This window comes from Oncorhynchus masou, chromosome 24 (assembly GCF_036934945.1).
Source record: "Oncorhynchus masou masou isolate Uvic2021 chromosome 24, UVic_Omas_1.1, whole genome shotgun sequence".
NCBI lineage: Eukaryota > Metazoa > Chordata > Actinopteri > Salmoniformes > Salmonidae > Oncorhynchus > Oncorhynchus masou.
In genome coordinates this window covers 17,950,631-17,972,767 of record NC_088235.1, presented here as the reverse complement: position 1 = coordinate 17,972,767, position 22,137 = coordinate 17,950,631, and the positions used below count along the sequence as shown (strand labels likewise).

Genomic DNA, 22,137 nt, shown 5'->3' with positions numbered 1-22,137 from the left:
GGACCTACAACCAATACAAATACAATACCACCATGGTGTCAATGGACCTACAACCAATACAATACAATATGGTGTCAATGGACCTACAACCAATACAATATGGTGTCAATGGACCTACAACCAATACAATATGGTGTCAATGGACCTACAACCAATACAATATGGTGTCAATGGACCTACAACCAATACAATATAGTGTCAATGGACCTACAACCAATACAATACAACATAGTGTCAATGGACCTACAACCAATACAATACAACATAGTGTCAATGGACCTACAACCAATACAATACAACACAGTGTCAATGGACCAATACAAACCAATGGACCTACAACCAATACAATATGGTGTCAATGGACCTACAACCAATACAATATGGTGTCAATGGACCTACAACCAATACAAATGGTGTCAATGGACCTACAACCAATACAATACAACAATGGACCTACAACCAATGGTGTCAATGGACCAACCAATACAACCAATACAATACAACATGGTGTCAATGGACCTACAACCAATACAATACAACATGGTGTCAATGGACCTACAACCAATACAATATGGTGTCAATGGACCTACAACAATGGACAATACAATGGATACAACCAATATGGTGTCAATGGACCAATACAACATGGTGTCAATGGACCAACCAATACAAATACAATACAACATAGTGTCAATGGACCTACAACCAATACAATACAACATAGTGTCAATGGTGTCAATGGACCTACAACCAATACAATATGGTGTCAATGGACAATACAATATGGTGTCAATGGACCTACAACCAATACAATATGGTGTCAATGGACCTACAACCAATACAATACAATATGGTGTCAATGGACCTACAACCAATACAATACAACATGGTGTCAATGGACCTACAACCAATACAATACAACATGGTGTCAATGGACCTACAACCAATACAATATGGTGTCAATGGACTTACAACCAATACAATATGGTGTCAATGGACCTACAACCAATACAATATGGTGTCAATGGACCTACAACCAATACAATATGGTGTCAATGGACCTACAACCTAATACAATACAACATGGTGTCAATGGACCTACAACCAATGCAATACAACATAGTGTCAATGGACCTACAACCAATACAATACAACATGGTGTCAATGGAACAACCAATACAATATGGTGTCAATGGACTTACAACCAATACAATATGGTGTCAATGGATACAATACAATATGGTGTCAATGGACCTACAACCAATACAATATGGTGTCAATGGAACAACCGGTGTCAATGGACCTACAACAATACACATAGTGTCAATACAACAATACAATAAACATAGTGTCAATGACCTACAACCAATACAATACAACAGAATGGACCTACAACCAACACAATACAAAACGGTGTCAATGGACCTACAACCAATACAATACTGGACCCACAACCAATACAATACAAAACGGTGTCAATGGACCTACAACCAACACAATACAACATGGTACTGCAGTAGACACAGCCTGGAATTCATGTATTTCTGTTCCAATGAAACATTTTACTATGTTCCACTGTATATGTCTATACTACTATGTTCTACTGTATATTTATACTACTATGTTCACTGTATATGTCTATACTACTATGTTCCACTGTATATGTCTATATACTATGTTCCACTGTATGTCTATACTACCACTGTATATGTCTATACTACTATGTTCCACTGTATATGTCTATACTACTATGTTCCACTGTATATGTGCTATTACTATGTTCCACTGTTTATACTACTATGTTCCACTGTATATGTTTATACTACTTTATACTATGTTCCATTGTATGTGTTTATACTACTATGTTCCACTGTATCTCTTTATACTACTATGTTCCACTGTATTATACTACTATGTTCCACTGTATGTTTATACTACTATGTTCTACTGTATGTGTTTATACTACTATGTTCCATTGTATGTGTTTATACTACTATGTACTGTATGTGTTTATACTACTATGTTCTATGTATGTCTATACTACTATGTTCCACTGTATATGTCTATACTACTATGTTCTACTGTATGTCTATACTACTATGTTCCATTGTATGTGTTTATACTACTATACTGTATGTCTATACTACTATGTTCCACTGTATGTGTTTATACTACTATGTTCTACACTATGTTACTGTATATGTCTATACTACTATGTTCCACTGTATATGGCTATACTACTATGTTCCACTGTATGTGTCTACTACTACTGTATGTTACTACTATGTTCCACTGTATATGTCTATACTACTATGTTCTATACTACTATGTTCCACTGTATATGTATATGTCCACTGTATGTGTTTATACTACTATGTTCCACTATGTTACTGTGTCTATACTACTATGTTCCACTGTATGTGTTTATACTACTATGTTATATGTTTATACTACTATGTTCATTGTATGTGTTTATACTACTATGTACTGTATATGTTATATACTATGTTCTACTGTCTATACTACTATGTTCCACTGTATCTCTTTATACTACTATGTTCTGTATATGTGTTTATACTACTATGTTACTGTGTTTATATACTACTATGTCTCCACTATGTATGTATATGGCTATACTACTATGTTCCACTGTATGTGTTTATACTACTATGTTCACTGTATGTGTTTATACTACTATGTTCCACTGTATGTCTATACTACTATGTTCTACTGTTTATACTACTATGTTCCACTGTATGTGTTTATACTACTATGTTCACTGTATGTGTTTATACTACTATGTTCACTGCTATACTACTATGTGTCTATACTACTATGTTCCACTGTATGTGTTTATACTACTACTACTATACTACTATGTTCCACTGTATGTGTTTATACTACTATGTTCCACTGTATATGTCTATATGTTCTACTATGTTCCACTGTATGTCTATACTACTATGTTCCACTGTATGGCTATACTACTATGTTCCACTGTATGTGTTTATACTACTATGTTCCACTGTATGTGCTATACTTTATACTACTATGTATGTCTATACTACTATGTTCCACTGTATTCTACTATGTTCTACATATGTTTATACTACTGTGTCTATACTATACTACTATGTTCCACTGTATGTGTTCTATACTACTATGTTCCACTGTATGTCTATACTACTATGTTCCACTGTTTATACTACTATGTTCCACTGTATATGTCTATCTATACTACTATGTTCCACTGTATATGTTGTCTATACTACTATGTTCCACTGTATATGTCCACTATGTTATGTGTTTATACTATGTTCTATGTTCTATACTACTATGTTCCACTGTATGTGTCTATACTACTATGTTCCACTGTATATGGCTATACTACTATGTTCCACTGTATACTACTATGTTCTGTATACTACTATGTTCCACTGTATGTCTATACTACTATGTTCACTGTATGTGTTTATACTACTATGTTCCACTGTATGTTCCACTGTCTATATACTACTATGTTCCACTGTTATGTATGTCTTATATACTACTATGTTCTGTATGTTTATACTACTATGTATATGTCTATACTACTATGTTCCACTGTATATGTTTATACTACTATGTCCCACTGTATGTGTTTATACTACTATGTTCCACTGTATGTCTATACTACTATGTTCCACTGTATGTGTCTATACTACTATGTTCCACTGTATGTGTCTATACTACTATGTTCCACTGTATGTGTCTATACTACTATGTTCCACTGTATGTGTCTATACTACTATGTTCCACTGTATATGTCTATACTACTATGCTCCACTGTATATGTTTATACTACTATGTCCCACTGTATGTGTTTATACTACTATGTTCCACTGTATGTGTTTATACTACTATGTTCCACTGTTTATACTACTATACTGTATATTTATACTACTATGTTCCACTGTATGTTCCACTGTCTATACTACTATGTTCCACTGTATGTTTATACTACTATGTTCTACTGTATGTGTTTATACTACTATGTTCCACTGTATATGCTATACTACTATGTCTATACTACTATGTTCCACTGTATGTGTTTATACTACTATGTTCTATACTACTATGTATGTACTATGTTTATACTACTATGTTCCACTGTATGTGTTTATACTACTATGTTTCTGTATGTGTTTATACTACTATGTTCCACTGTATGTCTATACTACTATGTTCCACTGTATGTCTATACTACTATGTTCCACTATACTACTATGTTCCACTGTATGTTTATCTATACTACTATGTTCCACTGTATGTCTATACTACTATGTTCCACTGTCTATACTACTATGTTATGTCTATACTACTACTGTTCCACTGTTATATGTCTATACTACTATGTTCCACTGTATGTGTTTATACTACTATGTTCCACTGTATGTGTTTATACTACTATGTTCCACTGTATGTCCACACTGTATGTGTTTATACTACTATGTTATGTGTTTATACTACTATGTGTCCTACTATGTATGTGTTTATACTACTATGTTCCACTGTATGTGTTTATACTACTATGTTCCACTGTATATGTCTATACTACTATGTTCCACTGTATGATCTTTATACTACTATGTTCCACTGTGTCTTTATATTACTAGTCTGTTGTTCCCACATGCTTCAAGAGGGCCACCATTGTTCCTGTTCCCAAGAAAGCTAAGGTAACTGAGCTAAACGACTCATGAAGTGCTTTGAGAGACAAGTCAAGGACCATATCAGTCAAGGACCATATCAAGGACCATATCACCTCCACCCTACCTGACACCCTAGACCCACTCCAATTTGCTTACCGCCCAAATAGGTCCACAGACGATGCAATCTCAACCACACTGCACACTGCCCTAACCCATCTGGACAAGAGGAATACCTATGTGAGAATGCTGTTCATCGACTATAGCTCGGCATTTAACACCATAGTACCCTCCAAGTCTATACTACTATGTTCCACTGTCATCAAGCTATGTTCGAGACCCTGGGTCTCGTTCCACTGTATGTCTATACTATGTTCCCGCCCGGTGCAACTGGGTACTGGACTTCCTGACGGGCCGCCCCCAGGTGGTGAGGGTAGGCAACAACATCTCCACCCCGCTGATCCTCAACACTGGGGCCCCACAAGGGTGCGTTCTGAGCCCTCTCCTGTACTCCCTGTTCACCCACGACTGCGTGGCCACGCACGCTCTCCAACTCAATCATCAAGTTTGCGGACGACACAACAGTGGTAGGCTTGATTACCAACAACTATACTACGAGACGGCCTACAGGGAGGAAGTGAGGGCCCTCGGAGTGTGGTGTCAGGAAAATAACCTCACACTCAACGTCAACAAAATTAAGGAGATGATTGTGGACTTCAGGAAACAGCAGAAGGAACACCCCCCTATCCACATCGATGGAACAGTAGTGGAGAGGGTAGTAAGTTTTAAGTTCCTCGGCATACACATCACAGACAAACTGAATTGGTCCACCCACACAGACAGCATCGTGAAGAAGGCGCAGCAGCACCTCTAACCTCACACTCAACGTCAACAAAATTAAGGAGATGATTGTGGACTTCAGGAAACAGCAGAAGGAACACCCCCTATCCACAACCTCAGGCACCTCTTCAACCTCAGGCTGAAGAAATTTGTCTTGTCACCAAAAGCACTCACAAACTTCTACAGATGCACAATCGAGAGCATCCTGGCGGGCTGTATCACCGCCTGGTACGGCAACTGCTCCGCCCACAACCGTAAGGCTCTCCAGAGGGTAGTGAGGTCTGCACAACGCATCACCGGGGGCAAACTACCTGCCCTCCAGGACACCTACACCACCCGATGTTACAGGAAGGCCATAAAAATCATCAAGGACAACAACCACCCGAGCCACTGCCTGTTCACCCCGCTATCATCCAGAAGGCGAGGTCAGTACAGGTGCATCACAGCTGGGGCCGAGAGACTGAAAAACAGCTTCTATCTCAAGGACATCAGACTGTTAAACAGCCACCACTAACATTGAGTGGCTGCTGCCAACACACTGACACTGACTCAACTCCCGCCACTTTAATAATGGGAATTGATGGGAAATGATGTAAAATATATCACTAGCCACTTTAAACAATGCTGCCTAATATAATGTTTACATACCCTACATTATTCATCTCATATGTATATGTATATACTGTACTCTATATCATCTACCGCATCTTTATGTAATACATGTATCACTAGCCACTTTAACTATGCCACTTTGTTTACATACTCATCTCATATGTATATACTGTACTCGATACCATCTACTGTATCTTGCCTATGCCACTCTGTACCATCACTCATTCATTTATCTTTATGTACATATTATTTATCCCCCTACACATGTGTGTATAAAACAGTAGTTTTGGAATTGTTAGTTAAATTACTTGTTGGTTATTACTGCATTGTCGGAACTAGAAGCACAAGCATTTCGCTACACTCTCATTAACATCTGCTAACCATGTGTATGTGACAAATAAAATTTGATTTGATTTGATTTACTATGTTCCACTGTATGTCTTTATATTACTATGTTCCAATATCTACACTAGCATAGTCCCAATTACAATTGAGCAACGTATTGGGCCTGCATTCAAAGTGGTATGCTGGTATGGACATTGGAACAAAGTCGGACTTATAACCACTTACCTCAATAACACCACACTATCAGCCATAAAAGCACCAATGGTAATATCTGCAATGAAAGAACAACCAATGAGCGCAGCAGATCTCTCTCGTTCTTTGAAGATATGGCACGATGCACAAAGGTCATCATTAACAAGTGATAACCTTTGTTGGTCCTCATACCTGTTGTTTTCTGTTCTAGTTCTGAATGTCCACGATTGATGTGGAGTCCAGTAACAGGAGTGTTACTGGCTGACCAATAACCACTCAGAGTCAGACAGACAGGAGAAGGAGTGAGCAATGCAACAAAGCCCTTTGGACATTCTTTACTTTGTCTGCTGATTCTGAGTTCATTTTATGTATTAATTTCTAAATCTAATCAAGCAGGTACAGTTGAAGTCAGAAGTTTACATACACCTTAGCCAAATATATTTAAACTCAGTTTTTCACAATTCCTGACATTTAATCCCAGTAAACAATTACCTGTTTTAGGTCAGTTCGCATCACCACTTTATTTTAAGAATGGGAAATGTTAGAATAAAAGTAGAGAATTATTTATTTCAGATTGTATTTCTTTCATCACATTCCCAGTGGGTCAGAAGTTTACAAACACTCAATTAGTATTTGGTAGCATTATCTTTAAATTGTTAAATTTGGGTCCAACATTTTGGGGAGCCTTCCATAAGATTCCCACAATAAATTGGGTGAATTTTGGCCCATTCCTCCTCACAGAGCTGGAGTAACTGAGTCAGGTTTGTAGGCCTCCTTGCTCGCACAAGCTTTTTCAGTTCTGCCCACAAATTTTCTATAGGATTGAGGTCAGGGCTTTGTGGCCACTCCAATTCCTTCACTTTGTTGTCCTTAAGCCATTTTGCCACAACTTTGGAAGTATGCTTGGGGTCATCGTCCATTTGAAAGACCCATTTGCGATCAAACATTAACTTCCTGACTGATGTCTTGAGATGTTGCTTCAATATATCCACATAATTGTCCTCCCTCATGATGCCATCTATTTTGTGAAGTGCACCCGTCCTTCCTGCAGCAAAGCACCCCCACAACATGATGCTGCCACCCCCTTGCTTCATGGTTGGGATGGTGTTCTTTGGCTTGCAAGCCTCCCCCTTTTTCCTCCAAACATAACAATGGTCATTATGGCCAAACGGTTCTATTTCATTGTTTCATCAGCCCAGAGGACATTTCTCCAAAAAGTACAATCTTTGTCCCTGGATCTTGTCCCTATGATCTTTTACTGTGGATATAGATAATTTAGCACATGTTTCCTCCAGGATCTTCACAAGGTCCTTTGCTGTTGTTCAGGGATTGATTTGCACTTTTCACACCAAAGTACATTCATCTCTAGGAGACAGAACGCGTCTCCTTCCTGAGTGGTATGACGGCTGCGTGGTCCCATGGAGTTTATACTTGCGTACTATTGTTTGTACAGATGAACGTGGTACCTTCAGGCGTTTGTAAATTTCTCCCAAGGATGAACCAGACTTGTGGAGGTCTACAATTGTTTTCTGCGGTCTTGGCTGATTTATTTTGATTTTCCCATGATGTCAAGCAAAGAGGCACTGAGTTTGAAGGTAGGCCCTGAAATACATCCACAGGTACACCTCCAATTGACTCAAATGATGTCAATTAGCCTATCAGAAGCTTCTAAAGCCATGACATCATTTTATGGAATTTTACAAGCTGTTTAAAGGCACAGTCAACTTAGTGTATGTAAACTTCTGGCCCACTGGAACTGTGATACAGTGAATTATAAGTGAAATAATCTGTCTATAAAAAATTGTTGGAAAAATGACTTGTGTCATGCACAAAGTAGATGTCCTAACAAACTTGCCAAGCTATAGTTTGTTAACAAGAAATTTGTGGTGAATGAAAAATGAGTTTTAATGATTCCAACTTAAATGTATGTAAACTTCCGACTTCAACTGTATATAATAACGACATGAAGTTGAGACGTAGGTCCTAGGTGTTTCATTAGCCCTACACCTAGTGTTGGCTATGTTGAGATGTAGGTCCTAGGTGTTTCATTAGCCCTACACCTAGTGTTGGCTATGTTGAGATGTAGGTCCTAGGTGTTTCATTAGCCCTACACTTAGTGTTGGCTATGTTGAGATGTAGGCCCGAGGTGTTTCATTTGCCCTACACCTAGTGTTGGCTATGTTGAGATGTAGGCCCGAGGTTTTTCATTAGCCCTACACCTAGTGTTGGCTATGTTGCATCATGTCTGTATTGTACTGTATAATGTGACCCTACCTGGATATCCATTGCTGTCCATGTCCACATTGCCAGAGATTGATTGGCCAAACATCTGGAGGGCGGGGTTAATGCTCTGTCCTGACACTCTCTGCAATGAAAGATATAAAACGTGAGATAGAACATATACATACATGCAAGCACTGTGACGACCCTCCCACTCTGTCTGCCGTATTCTGTCTTTGTTCTTGTTTCCTTATTAGGATGCCGGTGGGTGGAGTTGGGGAGGGTCGTCAGCTACATGGGAAACACCTGGGCCAGGTGTGTCCCAGGATAAATAGACCTCTTCCACATTTATGGAGGAGACTCTCTCCATGCAGAAACCTTTGTAGATTGTGTTGTGGTTCTTGGTGGCCTTTTGTTTGTTTGCATTGGCACCTTTCAACACACTGCATTATCGCATTCATGCATGCAAAACACTCACTTACACTACTGATTACTGATTACACACACCATTGTATATTTTCCTTAGTTGCTTTAGTTAATAAATATATATTTTGTTACTCCTTGTCTCCACGTTGTCTCCCTTTGTTACGGGCTTTGAGCCGGTTCATGACAAGTGGGGGCTCATCCGGGATTTTTGAACTATTGGTTTGGGAGACCGTGAAGGTACGTGTTTGGTTTGCATATTTTGTTTGAGTTGGATAGGCCCAGTATTGGTTGCCTTTGTTGTTTGGTTTGTGTGCTGTGTTGGAGAGAGTATAATGGTTAGTTTCCAGGCCCTGCCTAGCCTGAACTCTTGTTCTACTTTCTGTTGGGACGTCAGTCTGAGGTGAGTAATCTGCTGTGTACCTCGGTGAGAGATTTGGGTAGGTTAGTGGAACTTGCTACCTGGAGCTATAGCCTTTTTCCCCTGATAGGTTTAGCGACGTGTTTCATTTTTGGGACATGTTTGGCATGGTTAAATGTTTGTTATTTTTGTGTGGTGTCTGTGGACTGAGCAGTTGTCTCGGGGGCACATCCGTGGCTTGGTGGAATTTGCCAGCATGCTGGGGAGTTCTATTTCCTTGCCAGCGGGCTACAGTGCGTAAATTCCCACCGCAAATCTGCACGAAGACTAGGGTTGAGTTATTGTAGGTTTTGGGGAAGCTCCGTACCTCATCTCTCTTCTGTGGTGCTCAGGGTGATTGTCAATTCTCGGGTTGTGGTCTGGTGTGCTCAGCAGAAGGGAAGAGCGAGAATTTTTTTTTGGTGTGATTATGGCGTCTTATGTAGATAAGTTCATTCGCTCTCCATCAGAGGAATTGTTAGATTTAGGTACTAAAGAACAGCTGTTAAAGGTCGCGGAACACTACAAGGTTGAGATTAGTGATAAACGTAAAAAGAATTCTATTAGGTTGATATTGAAGGCCAATCTGATGGAGAGTGGTATTCTTGAAGTTATCACCGGGCCAGCCTCTGCTGAGGATTTGTCGTCTCCCCATAACGTTACAATGGCCATTCCATCGGTTAGTCCTAGTAGCCCTCTTTTTGAACAGCAGAAAGAACTGCTTTTGTTACAGCTGGAGCATGATCGTGAGAAGAGAGAGCATGATCGGCAGCATGATCGGGAGAAGCTAGAGCATGATCGTGTAAAATATGAAAAGGAATTGGCATTTAAACGAGATGGAGCGTGCTAAAATCAAGTTGCAACAAGAACGTATAGAGTTGGTTAGGGAAGGAAAGATCTCAGGGGAGAGTTTGTTTTGGGAAGGTGACCCAGATTTACCTAGGGGTAGTTCCGCTTTTGGTCGTGCCCCAGAGACATTTGATATTGTTGGGAACTTACGGTTATTGCCTCGGTTTAATGAAAGGGACCCCGAGACATTCTTTTCGTTGTTTGAGCGGGTTGCTGACGCTAGGAGTTGGCCTGATTCTGACCGCACTTTAATGTTGCAGTGTGTGCTGACTGGTAAAGCGCAGGAAGCATATTCAGCTCTTAGTGTACACGACAGTGCCAGTTATGATAAAGTTAAAACAGCTGTGTTACAGATTTATGAATTGGTCCCTGAGGCTTACCGCCAACGATTTAGAACTTTAAAAAGGGATGATAACCAGACTCATGTTGAGTTTGCGCGACAGTTATCTTTACAGTTCAATCGCTGGTGTTCCGCCTCTGCAGTGGTGACTTTCCAAGGGCTGTGTGATCTGATTATGTTTGAGCAATTTAAGGACACAATTCCTGATCGTATTTCCACGTATATTAATGAACCGAAAGTAAAGAATGTTGCTGAAGCTGCGGTTTTGGCGGACGAGTATGTGTTGACTCACAAAAGTGTCTTTGCAGGGCCCCGTATTCGGAAAGAGTGGGGGCGTTCGGATAGATTTGGGCTTCGCTCACCGAGATACTTTGGTTCTCGGGCAGAGTTCTATTCAACTAGGGTTGAACCTGACTCCCATGGTAAAGCTGATTTTGGGCAGGAGTGTCACTACTGTCAAGGTTCAGGTCATTGGAAAAACGGGTGCTTACGCTAAATCTAAGCCTACTGCGTTAGCTGCACCTGTTCCACATCAGTTCATTCATGACTCATTTCCTCAGGCCCATGAGAATGTGAAAGTCCATATTGATCCAGACTATTTACCTTTCATTACGGAAGGTTTTGTGTCTATGTTAGGAAGTAAAGACCTAGTGCCAGTGAAGATCCTGAGAGACACAGGGGCCTCTGAATCATTTGTGTTGGAGTCTGTGTTACCCTTTTCTGCTAAGACTGATTCGGGGAATAGTGTTCTAATTAGGGGAATAGGTTTGAACACTCTGTCAGTTCCATTGCATAAACTGATGTTGGATTGTGGGCTGGTGAAAGGTGAAGTTGTTGTGGGTGTGCGTCCTTCGTTGACTATTGAGGGTATCGACGTTATCCTTGGCAATAACTTGGCTGGTCAGCGTGTATGGCCTGACGTGTTTCCATCTCTAGTGGTTTCCACTAAGCCGTCATTTGTTGGGATTCCTGATGAGTGTACAGAGTTTACCAGAGGTGTTCTCTGCGTGTGCAGTGACACGTTCTATGAGCCGTGGCGAACTGGTCACTGCGCCGACTAATGATAATAATACAAAGTATGTCACTGTTTTCCCTGTTATCCCGTTATCTGTAACCCGCTCAGATCTAATCAATGCACAACGGGATGACCCCACGTTAGAAGAGTTGCGTGATCAAATTGTGCCTATAGAACAGTTGGGAGATGTCGCCCATGGCTATTTTCTCCAAGAGGATGTCCTGATGAGAAAGTGGGTGTCTCATGATAGTGTTTTTCTGGGGGAGGCAATTAGTCAGGTTGTTGTACCAGTTCAGCTTTGTGAGTTGGTGTTGGAAACTTCTCACAGCAACGTTGCTGGACATATGGGGGTGAGGAAAACCTACAATCGCATATTAAGACATTTCTTTTGGCCTAGATTAAAGAGAGATGTTTCTGATTTTATCAAAACTTGTCACACCTGTCAATTAACTGGTAAGCCTAATCAAGCTATTAAACCAGTACCATTGTTTCCTATTCCTGTACTCAGACAACCTTTTGAGTATCTGATTATTGACTGTGTGGGTCCTCTGCCTCGTTGTAAAAAGGGTAGCAGTTACCTGTTCACTGTGATGTGTCAGACCACTAGGTTTCCTGCTGCCTATCCTCTCCGATCTATCACGACTAAATCTGTGTTAAAAGCTTTGATTCAGTTTCTCTCATTGTTTGGAATCCCTAAGGTCATTCAGAGTAATCAAGGATCTAATTTTACCTCTATTCTGTTTAGTCAGGTTCTTCAACAGCTCCATATTAAACACAATTTGTCTAGCGCCTGTCACGCGCAAAGTCAAGGGGCACTGGAACGTTTCCATCAAACACTTAAGTCTTTGTTGAGAGCTTATTGTACTGAGATGGATAAGGATTGGGAGGAGGGGTTGTCTTGGTTACTGTTAGCCGCTAGGGAATTTTCACAGGAGAGCACAGGGTTCAGTCCAAATGACCTTGTGTTTGGACATAGGGTGCGTGGACTTTTATCTGTTCTCCAGGATGACTGGAAGTCTCCCGAGGCTCCTCAGTCCCTGTTATCGTATGTGTGTGATTTTCGGCGACGGCTGTACGCCGCTTGGTGAAATGGCTAAAGAGAAGTTGTCATCTTCACAGAAGAGGATGAAGGGCATATTTGATCACCGAACTGAGCCTCGTCACTTTAGTCCAGGTGACCAGGTTCTTGCTCTGCTGCCAATTGTTGGTTCTCCTTTTCAAGCCAAGTTTCAAGGTCCATATACAGTGGTGCGCCAGTACACTGAGCAAAATTATCTAGTTGCCACTCCAGAACGGAGGAAAGCACACCAGCTGTGCCATGTAAATCTGTTAAAACCCTATTATGCACGTTAGACTGAACAGTGGGATTCTACAGAGCACGGTAAACCTGTTCTTTTGGCTGATACCGTTGTTTCCTTGGGTTCTTGTCGTGCTAGATCTGTGCATGAGGAGGAAGATGTTCCTGGTCCTGACGATTGTATATTGCAGGGTAGATTAAAAAATTCAGAAACACTGGATATTTTAGACAGTCTTCTCACTCACCTACCTGTTGATGGGCGGAAAGATGGTTGGTCTGATTCAGAGATTTCCAGGTTTGTTTTCTGATACACCTACACGTACAAACTTAATAGAACATGATATTGACATTGGAGGTGCTGACCCCATTCGTCAGCGGTTCTATAGAGTTTCTTCAGAGAAACTACGTTGTCTGGATGCTGAGGTCAAGTACATGCTGGAGAGTAAGATAGCAGAGCCTTCTTTCTCCAGTTGGGCTTCTCCCTGTATCTTGGTCAGTAAACCGGATGGAACAAACCGTTTTTGTACGGACTACCGTAAGGTAAACAGTGTCACAAAGCCAGATTCATTTCCTCTTCAGTCCATTGTTTCGTATTGTCATGTTCTCTCTGTCCTGTCTGCTCCCTCCTGGTCTTGTTTTCTTTCCTCTTAAATGTTGCTTCCTGTGCGAGGGTCGCTGAGGTCTGGGGAGGAGGTTGGCTGGGGCAAATTGTAGGCGTGAACACGTAAACCCTTGTCAATTTGGGACGCGGGAGGCTGTGTCAATTTGGGACGCGGGAGGCTGTGTCAATTTGGGACGCGGGAGGCTGTGTCAATTTGGGACGCGGGAGGCTGTGTCAATTTGGGACGCGGGAGGCTGTGTCAATTTGGGACGCGGGAGGCTGTGTCAATTTGGGACGCGGGAGGCTGTGTCAATTTGGGACGCGGGAGGCTGTGTCAATTTGGGACGCGGGAGGCTGTGTCAATTTGGGACGCGGGAGGCTGTGTCAATTTGGGACGCGGGAGGCTGTGTCAATTTGGGACGCGGGAGGCTGTGTCAATTTGGGACGCGGGAGGCTGGTATGTTCCGGGGTCCTTGTTGGTCCCCGGTTTTATGGGGGGGAATGTGATGACCCTCCCACTCTGTCTGCCGTATTCTGTCTTTGTTCTTGTTTCCTTGTTAGGATGCCGGTGGGTGGAGTTGGGGAGGGTCGTCAGCTACATGGGAAACACCTGGGCCAGGTGTGTCCCAGGATAAATAGACCTCTTCCACATTCATGGATGAGACTCTCTCCATGCAGACACCTTTGTAGATTGTGTTGTGGTTCTTGGTGGCCTTTTGTTTGTTTCCATTGACACCTTTCAACACACTGCATTATCACATTCATGCATGCAAAACCCTCACTTACACTACTGATTACTGATTACACACACCATTGTATATTTTCCTTAGTTGCTTTAGTTAATAAATATATATTTTGTTACTCCTTGTCTCCACGTTGTCTCCCTTTGTTACGGGCTTTGAGCCGGTTCGTGACAGCACACACACTGACCTGAATACCAAACACTGCGAACACATTACTGTAGCAGTAGGGATCAGCGTCATACCGTCTAACAGTGTGAAGCACCAGTCTGCTTCCACTACTATAACAGACCACTGTCTGCTACCACTACTATAACAGACCACTGTCTGCTACCACTACTATAACAGACCACTGTCTGCTACCACTACTATAACAGACCACTGTCTGCTACCACTACTATAACAGACCACTGTCTACTACCACTACTATAACAGACCACTGTCTGCTACCACTACTAGAACAGACTGAATAAGGCTAGGGTTGGAGAAGACTATTACATTTCACCTGATACTGTATCTCTATCTTTCAGTAGATAAAGCTGATGGACTGCTGATGGACCCTACTCCCTATGTAGTGCACTACTTTGACCTGGGACATATTGGCTAAGTAATGCCATTTGGGACTCACCCTGTATAATGTTTAATGGGGCTAATATCCATTGTGGGGATCCTTTGTTCTGTGTTTCCTTTGTTCTGCACTCCTGTGTGAGTGTGTCTTGACATTAGATGAGTACTTTGTACTGGACTACAGGTTAATGAAAACACACTCCTGTGTTTGTGTGTGTGTGTCTTGACATTAGATGAGTACTTTGTACCGGACTACAGGTTAATGAAAACACACTCCTGTGTTTGTGTGAGTGTGTCTTGACATTAGATGAGTACTTTGTACCGGACTACAGGTTAATGAAAACACACTCCTGTGTTTGTGTGTGTGTGTCTTGACATTAGATGAGTACTTTGTACCGGACTACAGGTTAATGAAAACACACTCCTGTGTGTGTGTGCGTGTGTCTTGACATTAGATGAGTACTTTGTACCGGACTACAGGTTAATGAAAACACACTCCTGTGTTTGTGTGAGTGTGTCTTGAAATTAGATGAGTACTTTGTACCGGACTACAGGTTAATGAAAACACACTCCTGTGTGTGTGTGCGTGCGTTTGTGTGTAAAATCTCCTCCCAGGATAACATTACCACCTGGGTCATTATAACACATTGGTCAGAGGTTGCTTCCCAAATGGAACCCTGTTCCCTATTCAGTGCACATAGCGCTCTGTTGAAGAGTAGTGCACTATAGGGAATAGGGTGTAATTTTGGATACTGCTGCTGTGTCAACATAGATGTAACTGTGATCTTATCTTTATTGCGAACACAATACGGTGTGTTTGTGCACACTCACTAAACTAGAAATGAAAAACAGATGATGATGTACCCAAGGTGTTGATTACTTGTTTTGTCTAACCATTGAAAGTGTCTTTACCATAGAATATTTGGTGACGATTCCTGTGGCATCACCATGGTAAATGTAAACCGCTCCACCGTAGTCATCTTCTTTGGGTGCTCCTATGGCCACATCTAGAGAGAAGGAGAGAGAGGCAGAGAGAGAGAGAGGCAGAGAGAGAGAGAGAGAGAGACAGAGAGAGAGAGAGGCAGAGAGAGAAGGAGAGAGAGGCAGAGAGAGAGAGAGGCAGAGAGAGAGGCAGAGAGAGAGAGGCAGAGAGAGAGAGGCAGAGAGAGAGAGAGAGAGAGAGAGAGAGAGAGAGGGGCAGAGAGAGAGGCAGAGAGAGAGGCAGAGAGAGAGGCAGAGAGAGAGGCAGAGAGAGAGAGAGAGGCAGAGATGCAGAGAGAGAGATGCAGCGAGAGAGAGAGAGAGATGCAGCGAGAGAGTTAGAGAGAGAGAGAGAGGCAAAGACAGAGAGAGAGGCAGAGAGAGAGAGAGGCAGAGAGAGAGAGAGGCAGAGAGAGAGGCAGAGAGAGAGAAAGAGGCAGAGAGAAAGGCAAAGACAGAGAGAGAGAGAGAGAGAGAGAGAGGCAGAGAGAGAGAGAGGCAAAGACAGAGAGAGAGAGAGAGAGGCAGAGAGAGAGAGAGAGAGGCAAAGACAGAGAGAGAGGCAGAGAGAGAGAGAGGCAGAGAAAGAGAGGCAGAGAGAGAGAGGGGCAGAGAGAGAGAGAGAGAGGCAGAGAGAAAGGCAGAGAGAGAAAGAGGCAGAGAGAGAGAGAGAGGCAGAGAGAGGCAGAGAGAGAGAGAAATCAGAGAGAAAGGCAGAAAGAGAGAAAGGCAGAAAGAGAGAAAGGCAGAAAGAGAGAGAGAGAGGCAGAGAGAGGCAGAGAGAAAGAGACAGAGAGAGACAAAGAGAGAGAGGCAGAGAGAGAGAGAGAGAGGCAGAGAGAGAGAGGAGAGAGAGAGGCAGAGAGAGAGAAATCAGAGAGAGAGAGAGGCAGAGAGAGAGAGAGGCAGAGAGAGAGGCAGAGAGCGAGAGAGGCAGAGAGAGAGAGAGGCAGAGAGAGGCAGAGAGAAAGAGACAGATAGAGAGACAAAGAGAGAGAGGCAGAGAGAGAGAAAGGCAGAGAGAGAGAGAGAGGCAGAGAGAGAGAGAGGCAGAGGCAGAGAGAGAGAGATAGGCAGAGAGAGAGAGAGAGAGGCAGAGAGAGAGAGAGAGAGGCAGAGAGAGAGAAAGGCAGAGAGAGAGAAAGGCAGAAAGAGAGAAAGGCAGAAAGAGAGAGAGAGAGGCAGAGAGAGAGAGAGCAGAGGCAGAGAGAGAGAGAGGCAGAGAGAGAGCAGAGAAAGAGAAGAGGCAGAGAGAGAGAAAGAGAGAGAGAGAGAGAGGCAGAGAGAGAGAGAGAGGCAGAGAAAGAGAGAGAGGCAGAGAGAGAGGCAGAGAGAGAGAGAAAGAGGCAGAGAGAGAGAGAGAGGCAAAGACAGAGAGAGAGAGAGAGAGAGGCAGAGAGAAAGAGACAGAGAGACAAAGAGAGAGAGGCAGAGAGAGAGAGCAGAGAGAGAGAGAGGCAGAGAGAGAGAGGAGAGAGAGAGGCAGAGAGAGAGAAAGGCAGAGAGAGAGAGAGAGGCAGAGAGAGAGAGAGAGGCAGAGAGAGAGGCAGAGAGAGAGAGGCAGAGAGAGAGAGAGGCAGAGAGAGAGAGAGAGGCAGAGACAGAGAGAGAGCAAAGAGAGAGAGGCAGAGAGAGAGACAAAGAGAGAGAGAAAGGCAGAGAGAGAGAGAGAGAGGCAGAGAGAGAGAGAGCAGAGAGAGAGGCAGAGGCAGAGAGAGAGAGAGAGGCAGAGAGAGAGAGAGAGGCAGAGAGAGAGAGGCAGAGAGAGAGAGAGAGCAGAGAGAAGGCAGAGAGAGAAGAAAGGCAGAGAGAGAGAGAGAGGCAGAGAGAGAGAAGAGGCAGAGAGAGAGAGAGAGCAGAGAGAGAGAGGCAGAGAGAGAGAGAGAGAAAGAGAGAGAAAGGCAGAGAGAGAGAGAGGCAGAGAGAGAGAGAGAGAGAGGCAGAGAGGCAGAGAGAGAGAGAGGCAGAGAGAGAGAGAGGCAGAGAGAGAGAGAGAGAGCAGGCAGAGAGAGAGAGAGAGGCAGAGAGAGAGAGAGGCAGAGAGAAAGAGATGCAGCAGAGAGAGAGAGAGAGGAGATGCAAAGCGAGAGAGAGGCAGAGAGAGAGCAGAGAGGCAGAGAGAAAGAGGCAGAGAGAGGAGATGCGAGAGAGAGAGGCAGCGAGAGAGAGAGAGGCAGAGAGAAGGAGATGCAGCGAGAGAGAGAGAGAGATGCAGCGAGAGAGAGGCAGAGAGAGAGAGAGAGAGAGAGAGAGGCAGAGAGTGAGAGAGTGAGAGAGAGAGCACATTAAATGTTTTGTCCTAGCACTACACAGCTGATTAAAATAATCAAAGCTTGATGATGAGTTGGTTATTTGAATCAGCTGTGTAGTGCTAGGGTAAAAACCAAAACATGCACCCAGGGGGGGCCCCAGGACTGAGTTTGGGAAACCCTGTCTTAAAAGACAAGTGTTGTCAGTGCCCATAAACCCCAATATGATACCTCTGTGAGAGTGGAAACAGAACCATAAAGCTGAAGGCAAAATTATCATACTTCGACTGCATCCCACATGTCACCCATAGGTAGGGCTCTGGTCAAAAGTTGTGTACTATGCAAGGAATAGGGTGCCATTTGGGACGAAGACTACGTCCCATTATCCTCCCTGGCAACAAAACCTGGAAATTGCCTTTTAAAAACAAAAACAGTTTTTCAGTGATATTGTTATAGCATGCCTCAGCGAAAAGTGAATGTTTTAAAACTGAATCATATCATGGATAAGGAAGTCTTCAAGGTTTATAATGTGATTTAGCAACATACACGTAGTATCCTAAGTACCTCATCATATTTATTTTACATGGTCAAATATGGGGCGTTGAAAGCTGAAAGAAATTCTGAAAGAAATTTAAACAGACTGAATGTAATTGTTGGGTATAAAGTTATTGTATGGCTTATCTTTAACTTTTGGAGTGAATTCGTCTTATCTAAAAAGCTGGAATCATATCGAGTGGAAATTGGCTACAGATTTTGATGCGGACATTCAAAAATCTGCATAAAAACAATATGCACATTTTCCCACCAGAGAGAGTTGTTTCCATCAAATTGACATAGTGCACTTAAAATAATTTTTGCGGTTAAATTCCCATAAAAAAGCACAAGTTAAACGGGTTTCCATCGCATTTCAAACTCTACTGATGGTTTTGTCTCAAATAAGGATGTGTTATATAGCGAATGTGCCCACTCTGGTATTGACACGTGTGATCTAGCCAACAGCTCGGGAATAGTCTACCTGATGAGATTATTATGGACAGAAAAAGCAAGATTATGTCAAACGGCAGCTAAGCATAGATCATCATGTCACCAGAATAAGACCCTCAATATTTATTGGAAAAGAGCATCGAGATCGTCACCTTGCACTTCCACCACCCTGTGAAGTTCATCAGAACATATTTCATCTGTAGCCTAATAAACTGTATGCTTTCCTGAGTTGTAGTGGGAGGAACACACAACATGTGTGTTGCGACTCCAAGTTTCATTTGATATGACGATTATTATATCAATATTTGCGCATGAAAGTGTTCACACATCCATTTCTCGCATAATTCATTTTAGAGACACAAAAAGATCCCACCTTGTCTAGTGTATTTTGTTTTGTCAACATTTGGAAAGTTTACTGACCGATTTGCTGTTTCCATTAGGCCTGTCCTGCAATTTTTGTACTTTACTCACGTAAAAAGTTAGGTACACACCAGGATACAGAGTAAATTATTCAACTCCAGCCCTCAAACAAAACTGCTAGTCGGTACGTCAGGGTTCTAACAGTAGATTCCTCATCAGATAAAGGGAGACAGTGTTACTGCCCTCCAGTCTATCACTAGATTCCTCATCAGATAAAGGGAGACAGTGTTACTGCCCTCCAGTCTATCACTAGATTCCTCATCAGATAAAGGGAGACAGTGTTACTGCTCTCCAGTCTAACCGTAGATTCCTCATCAGGTAAAGGGAGACAGTGTTACTGCTCTCCAGTCTAATCGTAGATTCCTCATCAGATAAAGGGAGACAGTGTTACTGCACTCCAGTCTAACCGTACATTCCTCATCAGGTAAAGGGAGACAGTGTTACTGCCCTCCAGTCTAACCGTAGATTCCTCATCAGGTAAAGGGAGACAGTGTTACTGCTCTCCAGTCTAATCGTACATTCCTCATCAGATAAAGGGAGACAGTGTTACTGCTCTCCAGTCTATCACTAGATTCCTCATCAGATAAAGGGAAACAGTGTTACTGCTCTCCAGTCTATCACTAGATTCCTCATCAGATAAAGGGAGACAGTGTTACTGCTCTCCAGTCTATCACTAGATTCCTCATCAGATAAAGGGAGACAGTGTTACTGCTCTCCAGTCTATCACTAGATTCCTCATCAGATAAAGGGAGACAGTGTTACTGCTCTCCAGTCTATCACTAGATTCCTCATCAGATAAAGGGAGACAGTGTTACTGCTCTCCAGTCTATCACTAGATTCCTCATCAGATAAAGGGAGACAGTGTTACTGCTCTCCAGTCTATCACTAGATTCCTCATCAGATAAAGGGAGACAGTGTTACTGCTCTCCAGTCTAACCATAGATTCCTCATCAGATAAAGGGAAACAGTGTTACTGCCCTCCAGTCTATCACTAGATTCCTCATCAGATAAAGGGAGACAGTGTTACTGCTCTCCAGTCTATCCAGTCCTGGCCTTAATTCAATCACAAAACTTTAGACTATTCCAGTATGAAATACACACCAAGAAAAATCTTTAGACTATTCCAGTGAGTGCCAGGAAAAATAGGCTGGGTGTGTGTACGTTATATCTGGGGGTGTGTACGCTATATCTGGGGGTGTGTATGCTATATCTGGGGGTGTGTACGCTATATCTGGGGGTGTGTACGTTATATCTGGGGGTGTGTACGCTATATCTGGGGGTGTGTACGTTATATCTGGGGGTGTGTAAGTTATATCTGGGGGTGTGTACGTTATATCTGGGGGTGTGTACGTTATATCTAGTGGTGTGTACGTTATATCTGGGTGTGTGTGTGCTATATCTGTGTGTGCTATATCTGGGTGTGTGTGTGTGCTATATCTGTGTGTGCTATATCTGGGTGTGTGTGTGTGCTATATCTGGGTGTGTGTGTGCTATATCTGGGTGTGTGTGTGCTATATCTGGGTGTGTGTGTGCTATTTCTGGGTGTGTGTGTGCTATTTCTGGGTGTGTATGCTATAGCTGTTTGTATGTGTGCTATATCTGGGTGTGTATGCTATAGCTGTGTGCGTGTGTGCTATATCTGGGTGTGTGTGTGCGCTATATCTGGGGGTGTGTGTGCTATATCTGGGTGTGTGTGTGCTACAGTGCCTTGCGAAAGTATTCGGCCCCCTTGAACTTTGCAACCTTTTGCCACATTTCAGGCTTCAAACATAAAGATATAAAACTGTGTTTTTTTGTGAAGAATCAACAACAAGTGGGACACAATCATGAAGTGGAACGACATTTATTGGATATTTCAAACTTTTTTAACAAATCAAAAACTGAAAAAATGGGCGTGCAAAATTATTCAGCCCCCTTAAGTTAATACTTTGTAGCGCCACCTTTTGCTGCGATTACAGCTGTAAGTCGCTTGGGGTATGTCTATCAGTTCTGCACATCGAGAGACTGAAATTGTTTCCCATTCCTCCTTGCAAAACAGCTCGAGCTCAGTGCGGTTGGATGGAGAGCATTTGTGAACAGCAGTTTTCAGTTCTTTCCACAGATTCTCGATTGGATTCAGGTCTGGACTTTGACTTGGCCATTCTAACCTGGATATGTTTATTTTTGAACCATTCCATTGTAGATTTTGCTTTATGTTTTGGATCATTGTCTTGTTGGAAGACAAATCTCCGTCCCAGTCTCAGGTCTTTTGCAGACTCCATCAGGTTTTCTTCCAGATGGTCCTGTATTTGGCTCCATCCATCTTCCCATCAATTTTAACCATATTCCCTGTCCCTCCTGAAGAAAAGCAGGCCCAAACCATGATGCTGCCACCATC

General features: G+C 42.6%; 1 protein-coding gene across 1 annotated transcript in view; it reads right to left on the bottom strand.

Annotated features, from left to right (window-relative positions):
• The window catches only part of LOC135511874 (integrin alpha-9-like), a 201,312-nt gene that overhangs the window by 129,494 nt on the left and 49,681 nt on the right, over positions 1-22,137 (bottom strand). The window contains 3 exon segments of the mRNA XM_064933377.1: positions 6,708-6,753; positions 8,949-9,039; positions 16,039-16,133. Of these exon segments, the coding sequence (XP_064789449.1) occupies positions 6,708-6,753; positions 8,949-9,039; positions 16,039-16,133 (232 nt within the window).